This window comes from Falco cherrug, chromosome Z, assembly GCF_023634085.1.
Source record: "Falco cherrug isolate bFalChe1 chromosome Z, bFalChe1.pri, whole genome shotgun sequence".
Taxonomy (NCBI): Eukaryota; Metazoa; Chordata; class Aves; order Falconiformes; family Falconidae; genus Falco; species Falco cherrug.
In genome coordinates this window covers 74187142-74211877 of record NC_073720.1, presented here as the reverse complement: position 1 = coordinate 74211877, position 24736 = coordinate 74187142, and the positions used below count along the sequence as shown (strand labels likewise).

Below are 24736 nucleotides of genomic sequence, written 5' to 3'. Positions count from 1 at the left end.
ACATAACAATCCTGACAGTATGAACACCATAGAAGTTACTAACTGAAGGAATTGGTTCATTTTTGGTCATCCAATTAAACATGTAAAACCAACTATTTTTGCTAGTAATTAAATAACTAATCTTCAATCCAGTTACAACGCTTCCATATCCATGTTCTCTTAAGAAATTCAACCAGAAATAATAAACTTTAACATTCTAATATTTGAAAACAGAAAAATTCACAGTAAATGGCCTTTGTATGCAGTAACAAAGAACTACAAAATGTATGGCTAAAGCATATTAACTATAAAGATGCCTATCTACTTAAACAGTACAATGAGGTTCATATGGACATAGCATGAATAGAGAGATTTCTTCAAAAATTATGATATGCACAGTAGGTAAGAACTGTTCAATGATAAAAACATTAAGTGAAAGTCCTGAGTTTAGAAGCTGCATAACTGGCTTCAATGCAAGACAAGATTATTTCACACACAGGGTATCACAGATAGGAATCAGTATCCCTGCAGATAGGAATCTAGTATCACTGGCTTGACTGGAACAAGTTTAATATTACTCTTTCCTAACATTTTTTGTTCCTGGACAGCTGAACTTTGAACACCAGGCAATATTGTTGTTCTAATTTGTGGTGTAGTATCAATCTCTTAAATGAAGTTATTTATGTAGTTATCATACAGAAGTGTTTTCAAACAGTTTGGGAAGATCTTGCTTGTACTGCGTAATCTGTGTTGCAGTAAACTGAAGTGTTCATAACTCCATTTTCACCCTCCTTGGGAAAAATGTGATTGTCACTATTGCTATTTGAAATTCAGATTTGGGTGGAGTAGCAACACATTAAGATTGCCACATGTGTATGTTATCAGAAGGGTCAAGACCACCTCTCAAAAAGCAAGATCCAGCGTAACTGCTTTTCTGAATTCTCAAATACAATCTGTTTGTAGTCCAATGTTTCAGTTGCATAATGTTTTGATGCTCATTATAGTCATAAAATAGTTTAATATATCAATGCAGCGTCCTTGCAGTTCGCAATACTGGCATACACAGCATGCTTCAAGTATGCTTTAAACCTGTCTTGGCCACACTTACATCTTCATTGCACTTTTGTTGAGTTAAAAGGATTCAAGTGTTCATGTCTAGAGCTTTTCAAGAGGCCCCAAGCTTCACTATGGTACTATCCAACTTCTAACAAGTTCCAAAGGGTGGAGTTTTTTTTGTTTGTTTTACCCTGCCTACTTAGGAGTAACTTTAAAACTCTTGGTGAGAATACTCAAACTCACTGTACAGCTTACACATATCTTGGACCTTCTACAACTGAAGCAGCAGTGCCAGAAGTAATTTCAAGAAGAACTGAGAAAATTATTTTTATTAAAAATAAATTACAAGTTTTAGAGTTCAGGAAGCTTGCAGTAGAAAAATGTAGTGTTTTTTCCATCCACAGGAGCATACACCAAGTAGTGAACAATGCAACAGGCATTTGCAGATTTCTCCTTTTTTTTCTTAGAGCAAGGACAACATCTGACACACTCGTGACTTACATTACTTCCCACTTACATTACAAACAGCATTCAACAGATGGAAGCTTTTTATTACCTATTTATCTCCTAACACTGGTAAGTGGCTTGGAGAATATCCTGCCTACCAACAACTGGTGAGGCACACCACCTCATCATGGAGCAATTCTTTGTTAGATGAGCCATCAGTAAGAACCACCAGAAAGATTCAGGCTATTAGCCAACTTTCATTTTTAAAGGATCTGTTACAGAGAATTCATTAGTTGGGAAGTGTGTCTGGCCTCTCAAGTGATCCTTTATAGACTGAAGTGTTTTATACTGCTATAAACACCACAATATGGGAATAATGATTCAACACATCTTAGTGAAATATGTATGTTTTGTCCCTAAGCCTTGGTCAGATTCCTTTATAGACAGCTTATAGACAGGAGTTAAGTTTTGTTTGCAACATATAAAATATGTAATCGTGGATTTGCTGTGGAAAGAAAAACAACCTAAGTCATAACCAAGTTGCATAGTTTTAGCCCAAGCTCCTAGTAAGACTTTTGGAGGCATGGGAGGAAAAAAGACACTAAGTAGCATACATACTTTTGGATAATCCAGTTCAAAGAAGGTTTCTAAGTTGTTGATCAGGTTAGGATCCACACCTTTTAATGGCTTTAGAAGTGAAACACCCGGCAGCTTGCTATATGGCTGTTTGTCTGTGGCTTTCTTATTGAGGTGGAGGCGTCTGTAAGGAGAAGTAACATACACCACCACATAAAGAAAATATGCTAGAGAATTCAATTCAAAATACAGTCAGAACTAAGAAAGCTAGGGAGTTAAAACTGCTGCAAAAAAAAATTAGTTTTGGTTGTAGAACAGCTATTTTTGTATCAGACGATGTGTCAGAGAATACCTAAAAACACTTAATCATTGTAGGTAGGTTAAGTTCAACCTTTCTAATTTCTCAAATACTGCATTTTGTACTATGCATTTTGAATAGTAAGAGTATCACTTTTTCCAAACTGTACAGGAGACAAGATTTTTTACCTTCCTCCACAGCATTAAAAGATATAGTATTATAACAGGATAATCAGAAAAACAAATTTACTGTAAACAAGGCAAAAAACCAAAAGGAGAAGATGCTTTTTCCTCCATTATGTTATGCAAAAATTAGAGCAAGTTGAAAGCACATGGGAAACAGTTGATCCTACCAATTAATTGTTAACAAAACATTTCCAGGAAAAGGATAAAAGATCAATCAGCTGTAGTATAGAAATCCTAGAAACTGGACATCAGCCTGGGTCAAAAACACAGATAAACTCCGAACATAATTCCAAACAATCACTAGTATTTCAGCAATGTATATACAGAAGTAAATTGACGATTATGTCACAACTCACTAACATGAATGTTTAATCCTACACCCTTGTGTGAATTAATGCAAAATTAAGTTCTGAAAGCTTGATGGGCCAGTATACAAACAAATTTGCATCATATATATCTATAAAATGTAACTGGACTTTGCAAATTAGCATATATCTGTATACTGTAGTTTTCTAATATGCATAGCATCAGTCAAACTGAAAGTATATTTTATTGCAGCATGTACCTAATGGTATCAATTTTTAAAAAGTTTCACACTTAAAAATATACAAGATGCTGCCTCAAAAAAACAAAAATGGGAATAGGATTGCTTCATGGAGTGCTTCATCCTGGTTAAACAGTAAAAGAAGTAGTCATGTTCAAGGAAGCACACTCCTGAAGGACATGCCTGACCAATTAAAATACTGAACTGCCAAGGAGCTTCACTAAGAGATTCCAGTAGTTCTCTACAAGTGTTTTTTTCCTGAAATGGAACAGTGACATCATATTTGTTACCTCATCAGCCCCCCCGCCATGCTCCTTTCAGGCAGGTTTGCAGCTGGACACCAGGGGCATAATACCATTACAGAGAATAAACAATGGCCTCACTAAAGACAGGAGGACAAACCAGATTATGTCCTTGTATACTGTTAACCAGTCCAAGCCTGGGTACCACAAAGGTCAACTGAAAGTCTTGCCAAGTGACAGTCAGACCAAAATAAGCAAAGCAATAGTTCAGACAGCTACCCCAGACAGAGAAAGACTTCACCGATTTTTATAAACACAACAGCAAACAAGGGCTTTAGTACCAGTAAGAAGGGAGAGTCTCAAGAATGCAACTTTGACCAGGAGGCACAAAAGGCAGGTAATGTGGGGGAAGACGTGGCAGGGTAGTATGTAAAACTGACTGTAGTAAAGCACATAGCTTTGTACAGGGGCAAAAGCCTTGACAAACAGGAGATAAAAGGAGAAAGCGGCAGAGTAAATGGAAAAGGTAAGGAGGAAAGGATCAATACAGACTTGAAGCAGGACTGTGATAATGAATAAATACCAAGTGACAAAACTGCAGAATTTTGCAAGGCATCATATCACAAACCATGCTGACACATGGGATTATGCTGGTGATTAAATGACGTAATGAAATGCCTACACATGGTTAAGAGACAGAAACCTTGCAAAGTATGCAAATCAGGCAGACAGAATTACCACAATCTACTCAGCTATGAAACAGCATACACTGAGACTTTTGACAGAGTATGGCTCAGTATGGTAAAACTCTCTTAAAATGCCATCTTAAAAATAAGACTCCAGTTTCTGTTCTATTCATAACACTGCACAAAAGTGGCAGCCTGCCATCCTGAAAGCACTGTGGTATCGTGACACTAGGGTAAAGCAATTTCCACACCAGTAATTACAATGCTCTGTTAAGACTCTGTGGAGCAAGAGGCAAATTAACAGTCAGCCAGACCATTTTACACTGAGAAGGACTATTTTTGAAGTGGCATGTTCTGAAGAGATTAAAATTGAAAACCTACTATCACCAGAAACACAAACCAACCGTTACAAAAACCCAAGTTTCAATAATCAAAGTAAGACTAACATTTAACATGAAACTCAAAATAATAGACTAAATTTAAACAATATTAACATTGTTGATGCAGGTACCTTCTAGATGAAGTTGTGTGTTACAGAACATGCAAAGTCTCCAAAGTAGAAGTAAGACAAAGCAGTAAATTAGTATTTTTGAGCACTACCTTGTTTGTATAGTGGTTCAGTTCTCTCAAGACAGGTCTTTATTACCACACAGCATGTATGACAGTTCAAAGTGATAAAGGAACATCATCCTATCATAAAGTTTGTATCACATGTAGAATATATTATTTTGCAGTGGAATTAGCTCAAAGCAGTCAAAACCACTAACTATACAGATGTAGTTTGTTAATGCCCAATGCAATAAGCTGCACAAAAAACACTACACCAAGGAATGCATAAGAACTGTGATCTCAGAAACAGATCTGGCAGAACACTATTTAAAGGCACTTTCAGATCCCCTCTATGAAAGATCAGTAGCCTGATTATCTTTAAGCATTTTTGCACCTACATATATTAAATGAATCAGCCTGCAATCCCTAGGCAGTGAAGCTGTGAAATTCCTTTTTAAGCAGTCTGGTGCTGGGGTAAATAGGTGATGAAAGAAAAAAAAAAAGGCAGCAGGATGCATAATGGTATCAGGAGCTATAGTTCAACTACCCTATATCATGTAAGAGGCATCTGCAAAATTTTCTCAAGCTTAGTTCCCTAACACAATAATAATTAACCCACAGAAGCAATAGATTTCTTCTCTCAGTAGAGGAAAAAGGGTATTTAGAAACACAAAATCCAGGCTACTGAGTTATCACTGGCCTGCATACTACAGGATGAATCCTTGCTAATCACCATCAAACAAGGCCCGACCTCATTAAAGGCAGGACAGTACCCTAGCAAAACCAAAAAGCTTTGCTACAGTAGGCAGACTGCTGTGTCTCTCAGCTGAGGCATTGTTACTTACTCCTCTTTAAAGCAGCTGGACAAAAAACAAACACCCTTTATTCACTCATTTCAACCTCCTCTCAGCAACTACTTCACTTAAAGAACTGGCCTAATTAGGGGTCAGTAAGTAATCCTTGGTCAGAAACTTGGAACAGATACTTAAATAAGAGAGCACTAACAAGATGCAGGAAGCACTGAAGACCTCCTTTGAAGGCTATGGTTCCATAGGCCATCAAGATAAGCTAGCAGATCATTACTTCTGAAAGGGGCTGTTTTCTCCCTTCTACTTATGAATTCAAACACTTCCCCCCCCCCTTCCCAGTTGGTTTTCATGTTAGTGAGCTGAACCATCTCACACAGGTGTTTGTGGACGGTTTGTCTGCTATGGAGTAACATAGATCTCTGCTCGAGCAGGAGAAATAATACAAGGTTATCCTGCTTCTTTTGGCAACAAACATAAGGATGAGGTCCCCATATCTTCCTTATTTTTATATGTATCTTGTTGTAAAACATTTCCAGAAGTAGGTAACTTTACCCACAGAGGAAAAAGTTACATTTGCTATGGGTCCACCACACTGGTCAGTGCACTGAATAGAACTGAAAAGAAGATTGGAAGAACGCAAACATTAGACAAGCCCCGAATTCATGAAAGTGTTAACGTGCAGCACCCTTGCTTCATCAAGACTAGTAGTAGCCCACTTAAAATCCTGCCACATTAATGTAACTGTATAAAGACAATTCCACGTAAGGCATAGGTAACTACTAAGTAAGTTTCAGTATCTCACAGCAGTAACTTCTTATACAGTCATATACATATACACAATTAAGTAACGACAAACACTTTATAGAGAGAGATTTCACTTTTTATACATGAAAATAATATATGTATAGTAATGGCATTGGGACAACTGGTTAAGGGATCAGGAGCACAAGTAGTGTTTGCCTCTATCCTTCTAGCTGCGGGGAATGAGGAGGGGAAAAAACAAGAAGAGCCAGCAGACCAACACCTGGCTCCAAGCCTGCTGTCACCAGCACAGTTTTGGGTTTTTTGATCATGGGTTAGCCTACATGACAACAGGCCTGCTGGCAGTAGATGGGGTACACCTGTCTCAAAGGGGAAACAGATCTTTGCACAGGAGTTAGGCTCATTGAAAGAGCTTTAAACTAGACTTGAAGGGACAAAACCAGGCTCACCAGAGATAACCCTAGAGGCAGCATGCCAATGTTTGAGGGACAGTGTGCTAGCAAGGTCCTTCCGTCTGCCATTCTCAGTAGAGGCAGGGGATGGAAATCCACACAGCAGCAAAGACACAAGGGTTACTGACGTATTAAAGCTACAGAAGCACCTGAGAACAGTCACATAGGAGTTAGGTCTTGTCCGCAAAAAAGGTGGTGGGATCAATAGCCTAACTGAAGTGCATCTGCAGCAACACATATAGCGTGAGCAACAAACATGAGGACTTGGAAGCCACTGTGCAGCTAGAAAACTATGATATACTTGCCATCATGGAAACATTGTGGGCTGACTTGCACAACTGCAGAGCTGCAATGGATGGCTATAAACTCCTCAGAAGGGAGAGGTGAGGAAGGGGAGGTGGTGGGATAGCTCTGAATGGTAGGGAGTGTCTTGACTATCTAGAGCTTACCCATAAACATGTGACCCTTTTGTCACCATTATCAAGAATTGGGGGGGGAAGCCAACAGGGCAGATATCATAGTGGGAGTCTGTTACAGACCACCAGACCAGGATGAAGAGAGAGATGAAACTGCCTATAAGCAGCTGGGGGAAGTCTCATGATCACTAGTCCTTGCGCTCGTGCTGGACCAACTTACCAGATGTCTGCTGGAAATACAATACAGAAGAGAAGAAAGTCTAAGAGGTACCTGGAGTGTGTGGAAGGTAACTTCCTGACATAGCTGGTGAATCAGCTAACTAGGGAAGGTGCCACACTGGACCGCTTGTTTGCAAACAGAGAAGGACATGTGGGTGATATGACCATTGGAGGCCATATTGGGCATAGCAGTCACAAAATTACAGTGTTCGATTCTCAGAGAAGTAAGGAGGGGTCAGCATATCAGCCACCTTGGACTTCTGGAGGGCAGGCTTTGGCCTGGTTATCAGAGTCCCTTGGGAGGCAGCCCTGGAGGACAAAGGAGTCCAGAAGGGCTGGACATTCTTCAAGAAGAAAGTGGTGGAAGGCACAGAGGCAGGCCAGCCCCATGCGCTGAAAGACAAGCTGGCAGCGGAGATGACCAACCTGGCTGAACAGAGAGCTCTGGCTGGAACTCAGAGGGGGGGGCAGGGCAGGGGGTAAAGAGCATTTATGACCTTTGGCAGAAGGGACAGGCAACTCTGGAGGACAAGGGTGTCATGGGGTTATGCAGGGAGAAAATTAGAGGGGTCAAAGCCCAGCCAGAACTTAACCTGGCTGCTGCTGTAAAAGACAATTAAAAAAAAGTTTCTATAAATACATTAGCATCAAAAGGAGGGCTGAGAATAATTTACTGGATGCAGGCAGAAACACAATGACAAAGGATGAGGAAAAGGCTGAGGTAATTAACGCCACTGCTGCCTCAGTCTTTAATAGTACAGGTCAGTTGTTCTCCAGGTGCCAGCCCCCTGAGCTGGAAGACAGCGACACGGAGCAGAATGAAGCCCCCATAATCCAAAGGGAAATGACAGGCGACCTGCTACACCATTTGGACACACGTAAGTGTATGGGGCTGGGTGGAATCTACTCGAGGGTACTGAGGGAGCTGGTGGAACTGCTCACCAAACCACTTTCCATCATTTATCAACAGTCCCGTCTAACTGAGGAGGTTAGCCAGTGTGGTGCCCATCTACAAGAAGGGCAGGAAGGAGGATCCAGGGAACCGCAGCCCTGCCAGCCTGGCCTCGCTGCTGGGGAAGGTTATGGAGCAGATCATCCTGAGTGCCATCACACAACACATGCAGGACAACTGGGGGATCAGGCCATGGGGTTATGAAAGGCAAGTGCTGCCTGACAAACCTGATCTCCTTCTATGACAAGGCGACCCAGCTAGTGGATGAGGGAAAGGCTGTGGATGGTGTCTACCTAGAGTTTAGTCAAGCCTTTGACACAGTCACCCACAGCATTCTCCTGGAGACACTGGCTGCTCAGGGCTGGGATGGGTGTGCTTTATGCTGGATTAGAAGCTGGCTAGGTGGCTGAACCCACAGGGTGGTGGTGAACAGAGTTACATCATGCTGCTATCTGGTCACAGGTGGTGTTCCCCAGGGCTCGGTAATGGGGCCAGTGCTGTTTAATATCTTTATCGATGATCTGGATGAGGGGATCGAGTGCACCCTCAGTCAGTTTGCAGATGACACCAAGCTGGGGGGAGTGCTGACCTGCCTGAGGGCAGGAGGCTCTGCAGAGGGACCTGGGCAGGCTGGAGCGATGGGCCCGGGCCAGTCGTGTGAGGTTCAGCAGGGCTCAGTGCCGGGTCCTGCCCTTGGGTCACACCAGCCCCACGCAGCGCTACAGGCTGGGGCAGAGCGGCTGGAAAGGGCCTGGTGGGAAAGGGCCTGGGGGTGCTGGGTGACGGCCGGCTGGGCAGGAGCCAGCAGTGTGCCCAGGGGGCCCAGGCGGCCAGCAGCACCCTGGCTGGTGTCCCCAGCAGTGTGGCCAGCAGGACCAGGGCAGTGACCGTCCCCCTGCACTGGGCACTGGTGAGGCTGCCTCTCGAATCCTGTGTTCAACACAGATGTTGAGGTGCTGGAGCATGTCCAGAGAAGGGCGACGGAGCTGGTGAAGACTCTGGAGCACAAGTCTTAGAAGAGAACTGGAATTGTTTAGTCTGGAGAAGAAAAGGCTCAATGGGGGCCTTACTGCTTCCTACAATTACCTGAAAGGGGATCGTAGGCAGGTGGGTGTTGGTCTCTTCTCCCAGGTAAGAACAGATAGGATTGAGAGGAAGTGGCCTCAAGTTGTGCCAGTGGAAGCTGAGATTGGATATTAGGAAAAAATTCTTCACAGAAAGGGTGGTCAACTCACCATACCTGGAGGTAAGACACGTAGATGCAGTGCTTAGGAAAATGCTTTAGTGCTGGATTTGGCCCGTGCTATGTTAACAGTTGGACTTTATCTTAGAGGAATGATTCTATGATTATTTATTGATAGATGGACTAAGATTTTTTTTTATGTATTTGTCATGAATTCAAGACGGCATTTGACTTGGGAGCTACAGTGCAAGTTTTTGCCTGTCTGTAAAGGTGGGAGGGAAGGGGCCTGCACAAGCAGCTTTTTGTCATAGCTCTGGTCCACCCCACCAGGAAGCAGAACAACACACTTGGGCATGGAAGCAGACAGAACCACAAAAGTACTCTCAGCAATGACACAACTAAGCCTAAGTAACACTGTATTATTAATTACTTCTCACACTGCTCTACCCAGATTTAAGCACACAGTGATACTACTGCACATTAAGAGGCCTATTACACTATCACTCCTTTTTAGGTACCTCCTAGACTTCAGGTAGATTTGAAAACTGCAAAACAGATCAAACAAGATCCAGCACCTGTAGCCACAGGCCTCCTAGCAAATGGACAGAATTATTGCTCAAGCAAGAGCTAAGTACCTTGGTCTTGTTGTCAACTTTTCCCTCCCTAGAGTAGTTTTATAACATAGCTGAACTAGTTTTAACTACAGACTACTGCTCAGAGGCACTCCCTTTCTGCCCTTCCCCTCTTTCTGGGATGTGCTGCGCTTCTCTGTGGTGCTGACATTTGTCTGATCCCACAGTGACCTAGCTGAGATACTTAAACCACCACATAACACGCGTAATATCAGAATTTTATCAGTTTAACTTAGCAAGTATATAGTTTGAAAAGATGCAGCAGACAATTATGCAGCTTCACTAGCAGCAAAGATTCCCTCCATGTTCCTTCTCTTCTGTGCTGCCATCACCACCACCCAAACAAGACACAGTGCCAGCATCTGTGCTCATACAATCCTGCTTCAACCTACTCAACAGAAAGTTAAATCTGGCTTTTTCCTCCTACTTCAGGTTGTCTTCTGCCAAATTAAGAGTTACAACACCTTAGGGAAGGCTGCACGAAGCTCTAGAGCATGTTCAAGAAGGTGGCTGCGAATATGCTGCCAAGATCACCAGAGAAGAGAAAAATAGGGTCTCCTTACTCCTCAGGCTTCAGTGGGCTTTCAGAAGAGCTGAGTGGCCCACAGACAAGCAGCATAAGTGTACTCATCAGGGAGTCAGAGGAGGACCAGTGTCAGCACAAAGGAAGCATCAGGGCCATAAGACTCTAGAAATGTACATGAGTATTAGGGTCAGGCCCCTGAAAACTCTTCCCCAACCAACTTTTCATCAGTTTTTCTTCACAGCATTATGTCCTTTATATCTTGCTCGCTGCCATTATTTGCCTGCTAGAAACAGCTAACTAGAAGTAATTACTAGTGAAGACTGGCAGTGTTTTCTACAAGTGACTCAAAGTAATACCTAAGGCATGCCACTCTTCTACCTCTCTTGGCTCAAAGGAAGAGATCACCCTGCAGAAACGTGTTGGTACCATTTCAGGACACTTTTGCTTGGCTGATGGCCCAGGTCAGTGCATCCCACCAAACAACCAGCGTTCTCAGGTAGGCAGTCTTCCCCATCCTCCACTCTTGCCACTTGCTTACATCTCATGCAACAGCCATATGGACACACAGCACATCAATCCACCCACCTGCCAACCTAACAGTTACACAAGTGTCAGATCCAACAACAAGGAGGAGCAGAAACACAACTGGGGACAATTGGAAAGGGCTTAGCAATTGTAATTGAAAAACAATTAACATGTCACTTGGCCTTGACAAAATGCTCAGAGACAGAGGGAAGTAGACAAATCTGAAAGAAGAAAATGCTGGGTAAGATTCAAGTGCCCACTTTGTAGTACAGACTTCTGTGACTGTCTGCCAGCAGAGAAACAGTCATAGGTTTGTGCATGCCTGCAAAAAAAATGAAACAACTGTAATCCTACTGTTTGCATACTAGACTTTTATGTTGAAAAGCATGCTGCAATCCGTTAATGTTTCATCACATGCCTGCTGAGAGCAGAAGGCAGACCAAACATTTCATTCACTTTCAACACATTTTCTCCTGTACTACACTCAACCTACAGACAAAAAGGACCTCAGAATGTAATGCACTGAAGTCACAATAGGTAGTGGAGATGAAGGGGAATGATTTAAAAAAAAAAATTAGAACGAGCTTCCAAATAGCAAGAGTCAACACTTTTTCACCACAAGTCAAACCAAAGGTTCCAAGATGGAACTGAGTGAGAAAGAACCTAGATTGTGATCATTATTATTTTTCGGAAGGTGAATGTTCTCAAAAATCAAACATCAATTTGCTATTCCAGTTTTGGGAAGTAGTTCAATCAGTGGCTACGAATAAAGACAAATATACAATGCAGAACAGTAGAAATCTTATCTAGTGGTATTTGACATTCTGAATTTAAAATCTTCATACACCATGGAAATTCTTTAAGAAGTATCTTCCAAGTGTTATCATAAAAGTCATGTTCAACCCAGCCTTTTTATAAGGGAGAGCAGTGTGTGGGGAGTTTAAACTTCTTTCAAATATGGTTTGGGGTTTTAAGTAGAAAAGAATTATCTTTCAGGAAGAAGAAAAAGTAAACACTGCAGACCTCAACTTAAAACCAGCAAACATTCCTTTCTTTTAAATCTAGGAATTCCTCTCCTGCTCCCCTCTCTGCCCCCACACCTGCACAATGAAAAAGAAACAAACAGGCTCCCATAAAATAGATAGTAGTTAAACCTGAAGTAATGGGAACTCTTTTACTGTCCAAATGCTAGACAGTTTACAATTCAGCAAGCTGAAATGAAGTATGCTTAAAAACACAGCAAGCTGCCTACAACACAGCCATTACTGCATCATGTTAAGCATTTAAATGAACACACAGTTCTTCCTTGTAGTCTATCTGCAAGCTGCCATCAAAATAGCAATTCATTCCCTCTTTCTGCTTTCCCTCAGCCTACCGGCAGCTATAAAGCAGTCAGCACCACAAGATAAATTGGATCAGTCTGCTGATCAGAGAGCTATCCCACAGAAAAAAATAGCTTGCTGATCTGAGTCACCATGTAGCCACATGCTCACTGAAGGCAGACTAGAATGGCAGAAATGCTTAGAAAGGTGTAAGGGTAGGAGGGGATTTGGATTATCCCTTTGAGCATCAAATCAAGAGCCACCAAGGCTTAGAAATAGAAGTGCTTTTTGATACAGACTCCTTGCAACAAGTGTTATGCAACTTCAGAGAACTGCATCCAGCATGATTTGTATTGAATTTCTGAAAGTATCTCCAGTGGATGGCAGTACCCCTGGGCCAGATAAACCAACCATGTCAGACAGCTTTTAGTACAGGATCAACCCCTCAGTGTTAAGTATGGGATCTTTTAAAACTCAGAGCTTCAGAACATTTGCACTGTGAGACTGTTCAGTTTATTTATGACTTATTTTGCAAGTCTACAGGATAGCTCAGCCCTATTCATTTCATAAGGCACAAGTGTAAATTAAATAATTTGCTAAACACTAGGTAATGTACTTCCTACAGACCCCAGGTTGCTCCTCACTGCTCCCTTTGTGCCAAAGATGCCACCCATCAACACTGTCCAATTTCTTCTCCCTAAAAGCTTCCAATCCAATTAACAGCCAGTAACAGAATTATGTTAGTGACTAAACAGGAACTACATTAATAAATCATAAAGCAGATACTATGCCAATATTTTTCCCTATTTTTCAGTGGATGACAGGCCATTTTTTATTTAATTAACTGAGCTGCAATGTTTCCAGAGTACAAAAGAGCATACCACTGAAGAAGAAACCTTACTTAAACACCAATTCACACAGATTTGAACACAGTCCCAGGCCCTATTAATCCCAGTTGGGGTAATACAAAAAAAAAAAAAAGATGTAAACCTTGTCTGGACTACACTGTTGTCAGTAATATAGTGTCACTGCCCTCATGCTGCAAATGCCTTGAAAAGCTTGAACAAGCCTCCTACAAGGAGCATCAGAAACTGAAGAACGCAATTATTAACATTTTCTTTCGAACATTTGTAAGTAATACTTCTATACTCAACACCATATTTGAAGGGCTCTTTTTTTTTTAATGTTTCCAACAGATACAAATCAGAAAAACTTGGTAAATTTCACCTGTCTTCTCCCTCTAACAAAAAAACCCCCAAACCTAAACGACCAAAAAACCAAAGCCACACAACACTTTGGTTCACAGACCCTCAAAAACATCATTTTCTTCCCTTACCACTACACAACCTACATAAAACAATCTGCTCAGAAATGCTGTTATGAAACATAAGTATCATCTCTCAAAAATGCTTAAAAGGGAGACGCATCTCAATTTTGAAACATCTCAGTAGTATTCTAAAAGGTTCACAGGTATGACCGTTAACAACGGTATTTCAACCACCCACTGTACCACCTTATACTGCACAGTCAGTATGGCAGGCAGGGAAAAAGCAGTAAAAAAACCCCAGACTCCTGCAGCCTGAAAATCATGTCTACCCCCCCTCTCTCCATCACCCATCACAGGGATCTGTAAGGATGAAGGCCAGTAGATTTTCTCACTTTCCAGTTGCTACTCCTATTACTAACATTCAACAGTTCAAAATTACGTTCTCATGATGAGAAGAGTCTCAGTTTTCTACCTCTTTTTAACCCAGAATCTTAATTTAAGAAGGCTTGCAAGAAAAATGCATGTTGATTTCAGCTAAAAAAGTGTTTCAGTAGAAAGTGCTTAGGATATCTCAATTACAGCTCATTACGTTGTCAGAAATCCAATTTTTAGCAGCTTGATTATTCTATGTCTAATAAGGTATATATATAAGTAAAGAAATATGTTTCTGCTTCATTATGAAGTGTAGCTCACTACCCATTATCAAAGTAGCAGTCGCCTGGAAAGTCATTACTATGCAGGCATATTGAACCAAGATCTGAAGACAAACACTAAATAAAAACAGGACACTTGCAACCAATGTAAACAAGGGTGAACATTCATTTTTGATTCCTCTACACGGACTGTACTGTTGATAAAGCAGAGATGAACCCTACCAACGGTGGGGAAAAAAAAACAACCCCCAAACAGTCCTTGGTTTACAGAGAGGTGTTTCTGAAGAGGGGGCAACAATGATTTAAGTGGACTAAAACAAACGAACTGCCAGCAAAAGCTACATTATTAGTTGTCCCACTGGTTTAATGAAAAAAAGATTGATCCACTAAAACACCAATTAAGTGTTCAAAAATTCCTTTAATACAAAAATTCCACAGCAAAAAAGTTACAAAGCACTACCAAGACAGTACTAATGTTACATTTACTATAATGTTTCACTTTGGCCTTCTAGCTTTGTCTACACTTGTAAACATGTTTTTACCTTACTTGTCCAGAGGACAGCATTAAGACTTCATGCATGCTACAACTTCAATAATTTGACTCAAGGTATGAATTCACCCAGGCCAACTATGAGAAGGTATCGTCTAGCCTACATCCTCATCCAGCTATCAATAGAAGAAACGCATTTAAGAAAATGCAAAACTATTCACTTTGCAATTAGCAAAAAGAAAAACTTTTTTGATCTATAGCAAAATGTTTCTCACAAAATAATCATTTATTTTTAACCACAGTGTTCAGTACAATGTAAACCAAATATTGCGTCAAAACCACAGAACATCATTTCAATTAAAATATAAAAATCCCAGTGTACTCTGACACCACTTTTTGGCATTATACAAGTCCCAGGGAGTGATGGACGCAAATACTGAAGGGTACTCTAGTAAACCAATAAAACTAGTTACATACTTAACATGCCACAGAGCAGTTCTGACAGAAATTACACAAATTAAGTCACTTATCTACCCCCCCACTTGCCCACTTTAATAAAAAGTTATGCCTTTATGGAAACACGGCTCATGTAAAGCCTTGGCTTCTTTAAAACCTTTATATCCTGACGAAGACTAGATTCTATGTCATCTTACAGTTCAGCTTCTTCTACTCCAGCTGACTTACAAGGCTGGATACTTTTTTGCCCTCCAAGAGCATCACATACTCACCTAACCCAATTAATTTCATTTCCATGATCTTAACTTCCCCTTCCATGCAAACCACTCAGACATTGTTTTTAAAGCCTACCTGTCACATCTACTTCAGCATCTTCTCTACTCTCAACAGGAGTGTATCATCCAGTCTACTACAATCTCTCTCCTTTAAATTTACACCAGAGAGTCTTTAATCTAGGTTTTGGTTCCTTGCATTCTGTTAAATCATTCATGTCCAGAGCTCCTGCTACCATACTGTCACCCCAAAGTTTATAGTCCAGGCCTTATCCTTCTGGCTCACACTATTAAAAAAATTGGCCTTTCCTCACTGCCTCCAATATTATGGGGTTTCTCCCACGTTTTCTGGTTCTGCACTGTTTTGCTTCCCCTAATTATATATCTCTTAATACAAAAACTCAATTCAACCACAATCTTAGTATAAACCACTCAAAAATTAACTCTGGCTTTCTCCTGATCTCTCTTCCCCTAAGGATTACCTAAATTTAAGTCTTGTGACTAAACAGCATCAGGTACATTTCAACTTGTTTAAAACAAGCAACATACACAATTTATATCTTCCACATAACCTCCTCCTCAGTCTATCATTCTGTAATAGTCCAGACAGGAGCCTGGGTGTCATCTTTTAGGGAAAAAAAAAAAATAATCACAAAACAAAGGTTGGAAGGCACCTCTGGAGACCAGCTACTCCAGCCCTCTGGCTCAAGGTAGGGTTAACTAGAGGAGGTTTCTCAGGAGCATCCAGTCAGCCTTTCCTGTCTCCAAGGCTGGATCCTCCACAACCTCTGGAAAGCCTGTTCCAGTGTTGCACCATGAAAGTCTTCTTTTGTTTAAAATTAGTCTTTCATTTTAACTTGTGCTTGCTTTCTCTCATCTTGCCACTGGGCACCACTGGCAAGAGTCTTGCTCAGTTATCCTCATGCTCCACCACCATCCCAAAAGGGTATTTACACACATTGATTGGATCCCCCTGAGCCTTCTCCAGGCTGAATAGTCCCAGCTCTCAGCCCCTTCTTGTATGCCAAATGTTGCAGTCCCGTTATCACCTCTGTAGCCCTAAGCCTGACTGGCTCCAGTATATCTATGTGTATCATACTGGGGAGCCCAAACTGCGCACTGCCCTCCAGACACAGCATTACTGGTGCCGTGTAGAGGTGAATGATCACTTCTCTCAACCTGCCAGTAACACAGCACAGGATACTGTTGGCTTTCTTTGCCACAACAGGCACACTGCTGTTCATAGTCAAACTGGCATCCACCAGCACTCACAGGTCCTTCCTCTGCCAAGCTGCTTTCTAGCCAGCCTGACCCCAGCCTGTGCTGACGCATGGAGTTACTCCTGCAAGGTGCAGGACTTGGCATTTTCCTTGGCTGAGTTTCATGAGGTTCCTGTCAGACCACTTCTCCAGCTTGTCTGGGACCCTCTGAGTGGCAGCACACCCACCTGCTGTATCAGCCATACATCCCAGTTCTGTAATGTCAAACTTGCTGGTATGTCCCATTAACCAGCTCATTAATGAAGATGTCAAACACTACTGGCACCAGCACTGACGCTGCCTATTGTTCTGTGCATGTCAAACTTAGCATTGCTTCAGTGGTTTTCACTTTCTATCACAAGCTAAATTACCCCATCTATGCACCGAAATTTGGTCCAACTTTAAGCAGGAGTTGGAACTTAACATTGAACAGATATTTCCTGCCTGAAGCATTTCTATTTCCTTCACAGTGTTGAAAAGCTGACTCTCACCTCTGCCTCTAGGTTATTAATCTCAGTCACTTGTGTGTTCCCATACCCTGTCATTTCCCTGTGTGCCTCCCCAGTAACTGTACTTGACCTCATATCTTTGCATTGCTATCCTTCAGATTTGCCTCTGCTACAATGCTGTCATCCACTTGCTCAGTATAAGCAATCCATCAAGTTCTAAGGATTTAACACTCAACAGCAAGTATCTTAAGGTTTCTGCATAGTGTCTGTCCTCAGTGCACAATTGTTGGGGGAAGGGTTACTGAGAGGAACAGCAGGAAGATGAAAAAGTTACCGAAGATCAAACAGAAGCCTCACATAACTTCCCAGCTTTTCATGCTTCTCTAGTGTCCCAGTTTGTGGTCAAACATCCAAGTCCTTTTTCACTTGCTTCTAACCCTCTAAGAATTTCCACCAAAAAAGATTACTAACACAGATCATAGGCTTGCTCCATTCGCTGTTACACATATACAAGGTCACAGCCAACAATCTATCGTTAAATTTACCAACATTTTACATCAAGCTTGTCATCAATTACATAAACTGAAAAAAATATTTACCCTAAGGTAGACAATCTGCATGGAAAATTTAAGCATATGTGGTTCAAGTTCAATTAAGATTCAACTAAGGAAGGAAGGAAGACAAACCCAAGAACATACGTGGCATTCTGCATGTAGCTAGACTTCTTCCAGCCACATCCTAGAGAAGCCCCAGTACAATCACACTTCACAGTTTTCTGTTTATCAAGAAAAGATAAGAGTACCTCTTATCTCAGAAAGAAGTATTTGCATTATCTCCAAAGTCTATCAAAATGTTAGTTCACTTATGCTTGGTAACTATACTAGATTCTATAGATCTATACTAGATCCCATCCTGGCTCCTATCCGTGACAAGACTGCCTCTGAAGCACTTCCACAAACCAAAGAAAATGCAACCATTGATGGCAAAGTGAGTAACTACTGCTGCTTTTAACAGCTACTTTAGCCAATCTATTGCCAGATGCTTACACTGTAAAATACAAGACAGCCCAAAGGAAAAAAGACAGCCCTACCAACAAGCACAAAGGTCAAAAGGAGATGACAGAAGACAAGCAGAGGGGTCAGAGAACAGAGAAAGGCAAGCCTGGACACAAATCATGGGCTGAGCAACAAGGGAAGGACAGAAACACGGGGTGAAAAGACAATCGAATAGGGCCAAGAGAAATCGAATTGTTATTAAGAACGAAAGGTCACAATTACTATACAGTAACAGACTATCAACCAAAAGATCAAAATGACTTCACATAAAAAAACCCAGGTCAAACATTGGCTATGTGGGTCTTTTTGTTTAGGTTTGGAAGCCATGTTTAGAAAGCTCTTCAACATTGCAGAAGTACTTCAGGAAACTTGAGTTTTAAACATCTGTGCAAACAATTTCCTCCTTGTGTGTATATGCATTACACTAAGGCTATTAATTACTTTTAGTTACATTCAGGTGTTTTATTACATATATGTTGCAGAAGGTCTTGGGTTTCACCGAGCAGACAAAGCACAATGGGCTCAGTTATATCCATGCCACATGAATGCAGAATTCATTATTTCTTCATTTACTACCATAGCTTACAGACTATTTTTAAAAGCTAAACCCAGCAATATGTTTATCAATTAAATGACATGCACTGCCCTTCCCACTTACACCTGGGAACCAAGACAACAAACCACCTCAGTATCAACTGTTGGTGCCCTGAAGTGATTTATATTGAGTGCTATAATTAGAATTGCTACTGACAACTGTTACGAGAGCAATGGAGAGACAAAACCAGAACACACAGCTCCATGAGTTCGGTTTTGTGGACCAGGCAAACAAAACAGCAAGATACAAACATTTTCTGGGAACTCTGTCGCAGAGGCAGCATTGAGTGCCAATCACCGAAGACTGAAGTTGACTTCCTTAAAAGCCATTCCTCAGCCCCAGAATAACTTTACAATACACATCTCTACTTAAGTGTTCAAGTTGAAATAACAACAAGCAGTGAGAGAATTATTCAGAGAGAAAATATAATACCTTTCATTCATTTCTAGACTCACAGTAGAGAAAGTGAGATCAGATTGATCATGCTTAAAGGCATTTTCTAGGTTCTGCAGGCTTCACTTGCCAGCTTTGTTTCCGAAGGAGGCATACCACATTCAGTAAGCTCCTGTCAGCATTAAACTAGAATCATTTATTATGAAATACAGTTAAAACAGCAAATCAGCTGCTACATATCTTGATAGCCAGTGATGCACAATTGCAAGATGCATTAAGAATGCCATAAACCCCAATAAAACAGCTTTAGTTTTGTTTTGGTTGCTTTTTGGGGAGTTGGTTGGGTTTTTTAACCTTCCCCCCGATTTCAGAAGACTTCTGTTCCATTCTTAGTATGTCCTTAGAATGAAAGTCAGTAAGAACCATTAAATAGACTTTAGCACATTTAATAGACTGCTAAAATATAAAAATTTACTCCTCAACTTCCAGAACAACACTTCAACCAATGCTATAAATCTTTTTTCCTTATTAGCACATCATACACATGGTCTTCCATTTCAGATTAGGTTTAGTTCTGAAAGTTCATTTTAGTTGCCCAAACAACTACACTACCTGAGATAGTTTCAGTCAGTATACCAGATAATCTTCAAGACTGAACTCTTCCTACTGGATCAGTTGATGGATCAACTCCAGCTGAATAGCCTATATGCATGCAAGGAAGGGTCTTAGTCAAGGTCCCAAGTTGGGTATAAACTTGCTGGTAACTCAGACATGTCCAATATCACAGCCTTACTATGCAGAGTAATATATGCAAACTGCATTTTAATTACTAGCTATAAAAACCTGCTATTTGGTCCATGTTTATTGCACTTGCTTCACTGACTCAGTACTAAGGAAGGAGCACCAAACCAAGACCCATTTCATAATCACATACATTAGACAATTTATGAAGATCAGCCTTTTCACTTAACAGTGCAACTATCTGCATTTTATTGCTTCAGCCCACCTGTCTGTTTTAAAGGAATATGAAATCAACACACCCTACTATACTTATTTATAAATCAAGACCATCCAAAGTGGGGAAGGGCAGTACAGGAAAGAGGTGGCAAGAACCAGACTTTACAAATGCAGTATGGTAGAACAGACATCCTTCCTCAAGTGAAGCCTTGTACAGTACCTCAGGTATCCAAAACCTACATCTTTTAAAGCAACTACAGCACAAACCAACACAGCTGAAATGCTGTCATGACCTTAACAGCTGACAGCACTTCAAGACAAAAACACTTACTTTCTTTAATAATCCCATTTATCTACTTAATTCAGACATGTTATAAGCATTTTGCTAAACCAAGCATCTAAAATACCGATGGGGAACCACAGAGGCATGTCTGCCTAGGCCACAACAGCTTTGCTGACATGTTTCAACATTGTCTTAGCACTTCAGCGCCACAGATCAAACCCTTGCAACTCAACAGTTGACCCAGCGCTGACCAAGGACAAACAGCCCCTACCCCAGTGACTGTTAAAAAATGTTGAACCAATACTGTCCATAAAGAGAAAACAGGAAGACTAATTAGTTTTGTCATTCTTTACCTTCTTTACTTCCTGTAGCAGGTACAGTGTAAGCAGTTTTCAGTGTATGACAAGCACACATAATACATCCTCCCACTGATATCCATTAAAAGGAGAGTCCATCTGTAAGCGAGGATCCCTTCATGCCTCAGTGGTCTAGGAAAGGATGCAGCGTGCTATGTCTGCTGGCCCAGACAAAGCAGTCTCTGTGAGATGGGGGGAACTTGTAACAGTGTCCAGCCACCAGAGTTTTCAGGCCACAGCATTAAAAATCACCATCTGTCTGGAGTCCCTTCTTGGCAAAGGCACTCCAGCAGTCAAAGCAAATACAGTTAATTATCCCCTTCTACTAATTCCCTTCACAGTGGTATCTCACTTGCAGGACTGGGCCATTCCTACAGACACCATTCCACCAGACAGCCCCACAGCCCTCCTCCTTGACACTGGGCAGCACTTACAACTGGCATAGGCTCCAAAGTCACCAGAGCAGCACTTTCTCCAGCCATTAGCTATATCCCACCAGCTCCAGTTCCCAGCACCACCACAGCCACTGTAAGCACATCTCCCTGGGACTGCTGCTGTAAGTATCCAGCATTTCTTTAATTTCACTACAAACCAAGGGCAGCTGTGTGGTCACACTATGCGGAGCAGCAGTCCTATTCCCACAGATCTGCCAAATCACTGTAATTGGGGCAGCTCCTCTACAACAGCCTGCCAACCCAACATAGCTTGCAATTTGGTCACTTCAGTGCTACCAGCTGCTCATCTCTGACCAAGACCCTCCTTTTCACAAAGAGCACTAAATACCCCTGTCTCTGGACCTGCTGAGACAGTAGCTCAAGCGCTCTACTGGAAACACTTTTCTCCAGAAATCTTAGAGGCTGGGACATGATCACCACAATTCTTACCCATCCCCTTCACAGCTGGCAAGGTTTTCCACCTGTTACCACATTTGTTTGCATTAACTCTCCATGCACAGTATGTACACTTGTTAACACAGATTCCAATAACAAAAAAACACAACTCCTTCCAAGTTTCACACCACTGCAAATACTCCAGCCCTGGGCTACACCAGGTCCAGCTGCTGCCTGCCTTCCCCACCAATTACTGTCACAGGCAAAACAGTCAACTGAGGAAATTCTACTTAAATTATTGCTAATTAAAAGGCTACTGATTACCAAATTGGGTATTGAGAAAAAAAACAACCAACCAAACTTTCAGAGTTTTGTCCTCCTCCCCCAAGTGGGAGGTCTTAAGTCTTCAGAAACCTTTCCTCCCCACCTTTCTATCTGAACTGTGCATGTTTCCACTGCTCCTTACACTCAGTTCCTCCCAAGCCCTTCAGTGAGGTGACGCAGGAGGTGAGGTTCAGCGTGTAATGATTCTTCTGCCACACCTTACTTCTTACTCATTTTCCTCCACTGCTGGCTGCTGCTTAACTGTTACTCTGCTCTAGCAGGTGTACCTGCTCTGAAGTGATTAACCTGCAGGTTGCAATCCCTTCGGCTGAGTCTCTGCCCCAGTATAGCTCTCCCATGGGCTGCAGTCTCTTCAGGGGTGGGTCACCCACAGGCGGCAGTCCCTCAGGGCATCTCCAATCCAGCACAGGTTGCCCACAGGTCACAGTTCCTTCAGGGGTATGTGTACTTGCTCTAGCTTGGCTTACCTGCAGCCCAGAGTCCACTCAGGAGCGTCCCTGCTCCAGTGTACAGCCTCCACAGGAGGCAGTCCCTTTAAGGGTGTAGCTCTTACGGCAAGGGATTGGTTGACAATATGTCCCCTTCTATTCTCTCCTCTCACATCTAAGTGTGCCTCATCCTTCTTCCTCCTGTTTATTCCCTCACAAGTCTTTCCCCCAGCTCCATTTATGTCTCCTGCCCCTCACAGCTGCCACCCTTAAAGCTTTATGAGCAGCAGCACCACATACACACACCTGCTAAACCGAGGTTTTAGCATGCAATGGGCTGTTTTCATCAGCTTCGAAGCTGTTCAGAATCAGCTGTGCCCACAGTAGTCCACGGTCTCTTCCCCCACCAGGCACCCTTGCAGCTCCCTAGGAGTGAAATCCTGCCATTTGTGCCCAAGACAACACATACAGCTAGTTTTCAAGACAGAAGATAATTATAAGTAGTAAATAAAAGATCTAGACCAAACCAGAGTACAGAAAAATGGTTAGAGCTTGTAAGTGAATTCACATTTAAAAAAAAACCCAAAAGAACAAGGCAACTATGACCAAGGGCAGCAGTAGCAAATCTCTTATCCACCAATTCAAGAGGCTTTGCCTTCAGCAAGGGCTGGGATTTATCACAGATACCTATCACATGCATGTGGAACAGCAAGAAAGGGGAACAGATAAGCACAAGCACAGCAAACAAATTCAGGTATTTTCTAATCCCTGCAGTGATGCAACAGGGGCCTTTTATTTAAGGGAGTAAACACACAGTCCTCTACGAAAGAGAGATGTATTCTTCATCCTTTCCCCCACATAACCACAGTCAATTCCTCTGCCAAGCTCAAGCAGGGATCAGCTTTTTTTCCCTCAGCCACCAAAACGCAAACATCCCTCAAACTCTTCAAGCATTTTTCTTCAGAGTTATCCAAGAAGGTTCTGGACACACACTATACACTTCTTTTTGCCGGTGCTACCACTACTTCTCAATAAAAACTGTACTTATAGCTAAAATTCTGCCAGGCCGGCACCGGGTACCGCACTACCCGGGCGGCGGTGCCGCTCGCTCGCTGCACGGCTAGCACGCACATCCCGTCCCCGCCGGCGCCAGAGCCCCGCTTCACCGGCGCCCCGGCGGGCACCGCGCCCCGCGCAGCGCTGCCGCAGCCGTCACGGCGCAGGCACCCGCGCCCAGGGGGCACCTCCGCGCCCACGGCGGCCGCGCCGAGCCCACCCGCGGGCGGGCGCCCCCCGCACGCCGGCCCAGGTGCGCCCCGCCGGGCCCCGCCAGCGGGAGGGCGGCGGGCGGCGCCCCGTGCCCGGCATCCGGGGAACCGGGCGGCGGGGCAGGCCGTGCGCTGGCGGGGGACGAGGCCCGCTGCGCCGCTCCTCAGCGGCCGGGCCGCCCTCGGCGCAACGGCGGGGGGCGAAGCGGAGGGGGGCGAGGAAACAACGCCGGCGCCATCCCCGCCCTCGCCGCGGCCCGCGCTTACGTGTAGATGATGGACATGAAGTGCATGAGCCAGAGCACGACGAAGAGGACGAGCCCGAAGATGGCGAGTCCCTCCAGGGCCAGGGCCAGCACCGCCATCCCTGGGGCGCGGCGGCCCGAGCAGGAACCGCCGGCGGCGCGGGAGCGGGGCGCGGGAAGGCGGCTGGGCGGGCGGGCGGCCTGCCTGCCTGCGTGCGGGACGACGGCTGCCGCGGACGGGCTCGCCAGGTGCCTCCCGATGCTGCTGCTGCTGCCGCTCCCCCGGCCCGGCGCCCTCCGCGCCGCCGGCCACTCGCGCACTGGCGAGCCTGGGGCCCGGCCCGGCCCGCCCCGCCGCTCCGTCAGGCGCAGGCACCGCCCGCCCTGCGCGCCGGCTGACACCGGGGAGGCGGGGCGGGCGGTCACGCGGCTGGCGGCGGCGGGGCGGGCGGCTCGGTCCGTTACGGCGGCGCCGCCGCCCGGCACGCAGGGCGGGGCCTGGTCCGGCGTTTGCTCCGCCGCCGGCTGCGTGACCTTTCGAAGCGCTCCTGCCCCGCCAGGGCCTTGTCGCCGCCGCTGGGGAGGCCGCAGCCCTTTATCCGCAGAAGGCGGGCGGGGGGCGGGCGGTTGTGGCCGAGCTGATACAGCACAGATGAGCTGATCGGGCTGTGCAGCCTTTATTATATTTTATTTATTGTTCTTGAATCAGAACGTATTCTCGGTGACCTTGAGTGCTGCAGGCTAGGATTGCCGTTTCCAGCTCCGGTGCGCACCT

General features: G+C 43.6%; 1 protein-coding gene across 1 annotated transcript in view; it reads right to left on the bottom strand.

The window, feature by feature from the left end:
* UGCG (UDP-glucose ceramide glucosyltransferase) overlaps positions 1–24360 on the bottom strand; it is a 34263-nt gene extending 9903 nt beyond the window's left edge. Inside the window, exons 1-2 of the mRNA XM_055699084.1 lie at positions 23984–24360; positions 2101–2242 (exon numbers count right to left, since the gene is read on the bottom strand). Coding sequence (XP_055555059.1) covers positions 2101–2242; positions 23984–24081 — 240 coding nt within the window. The 5' untranslated portion in view covers positions 24082–24360. The remainder of the gene's footprint in view (positions 1–2100; positions 2243–23983) is intronic.
* Between the last annotated feature and the right edge of the window lie 376 nt (positions 24361–24736).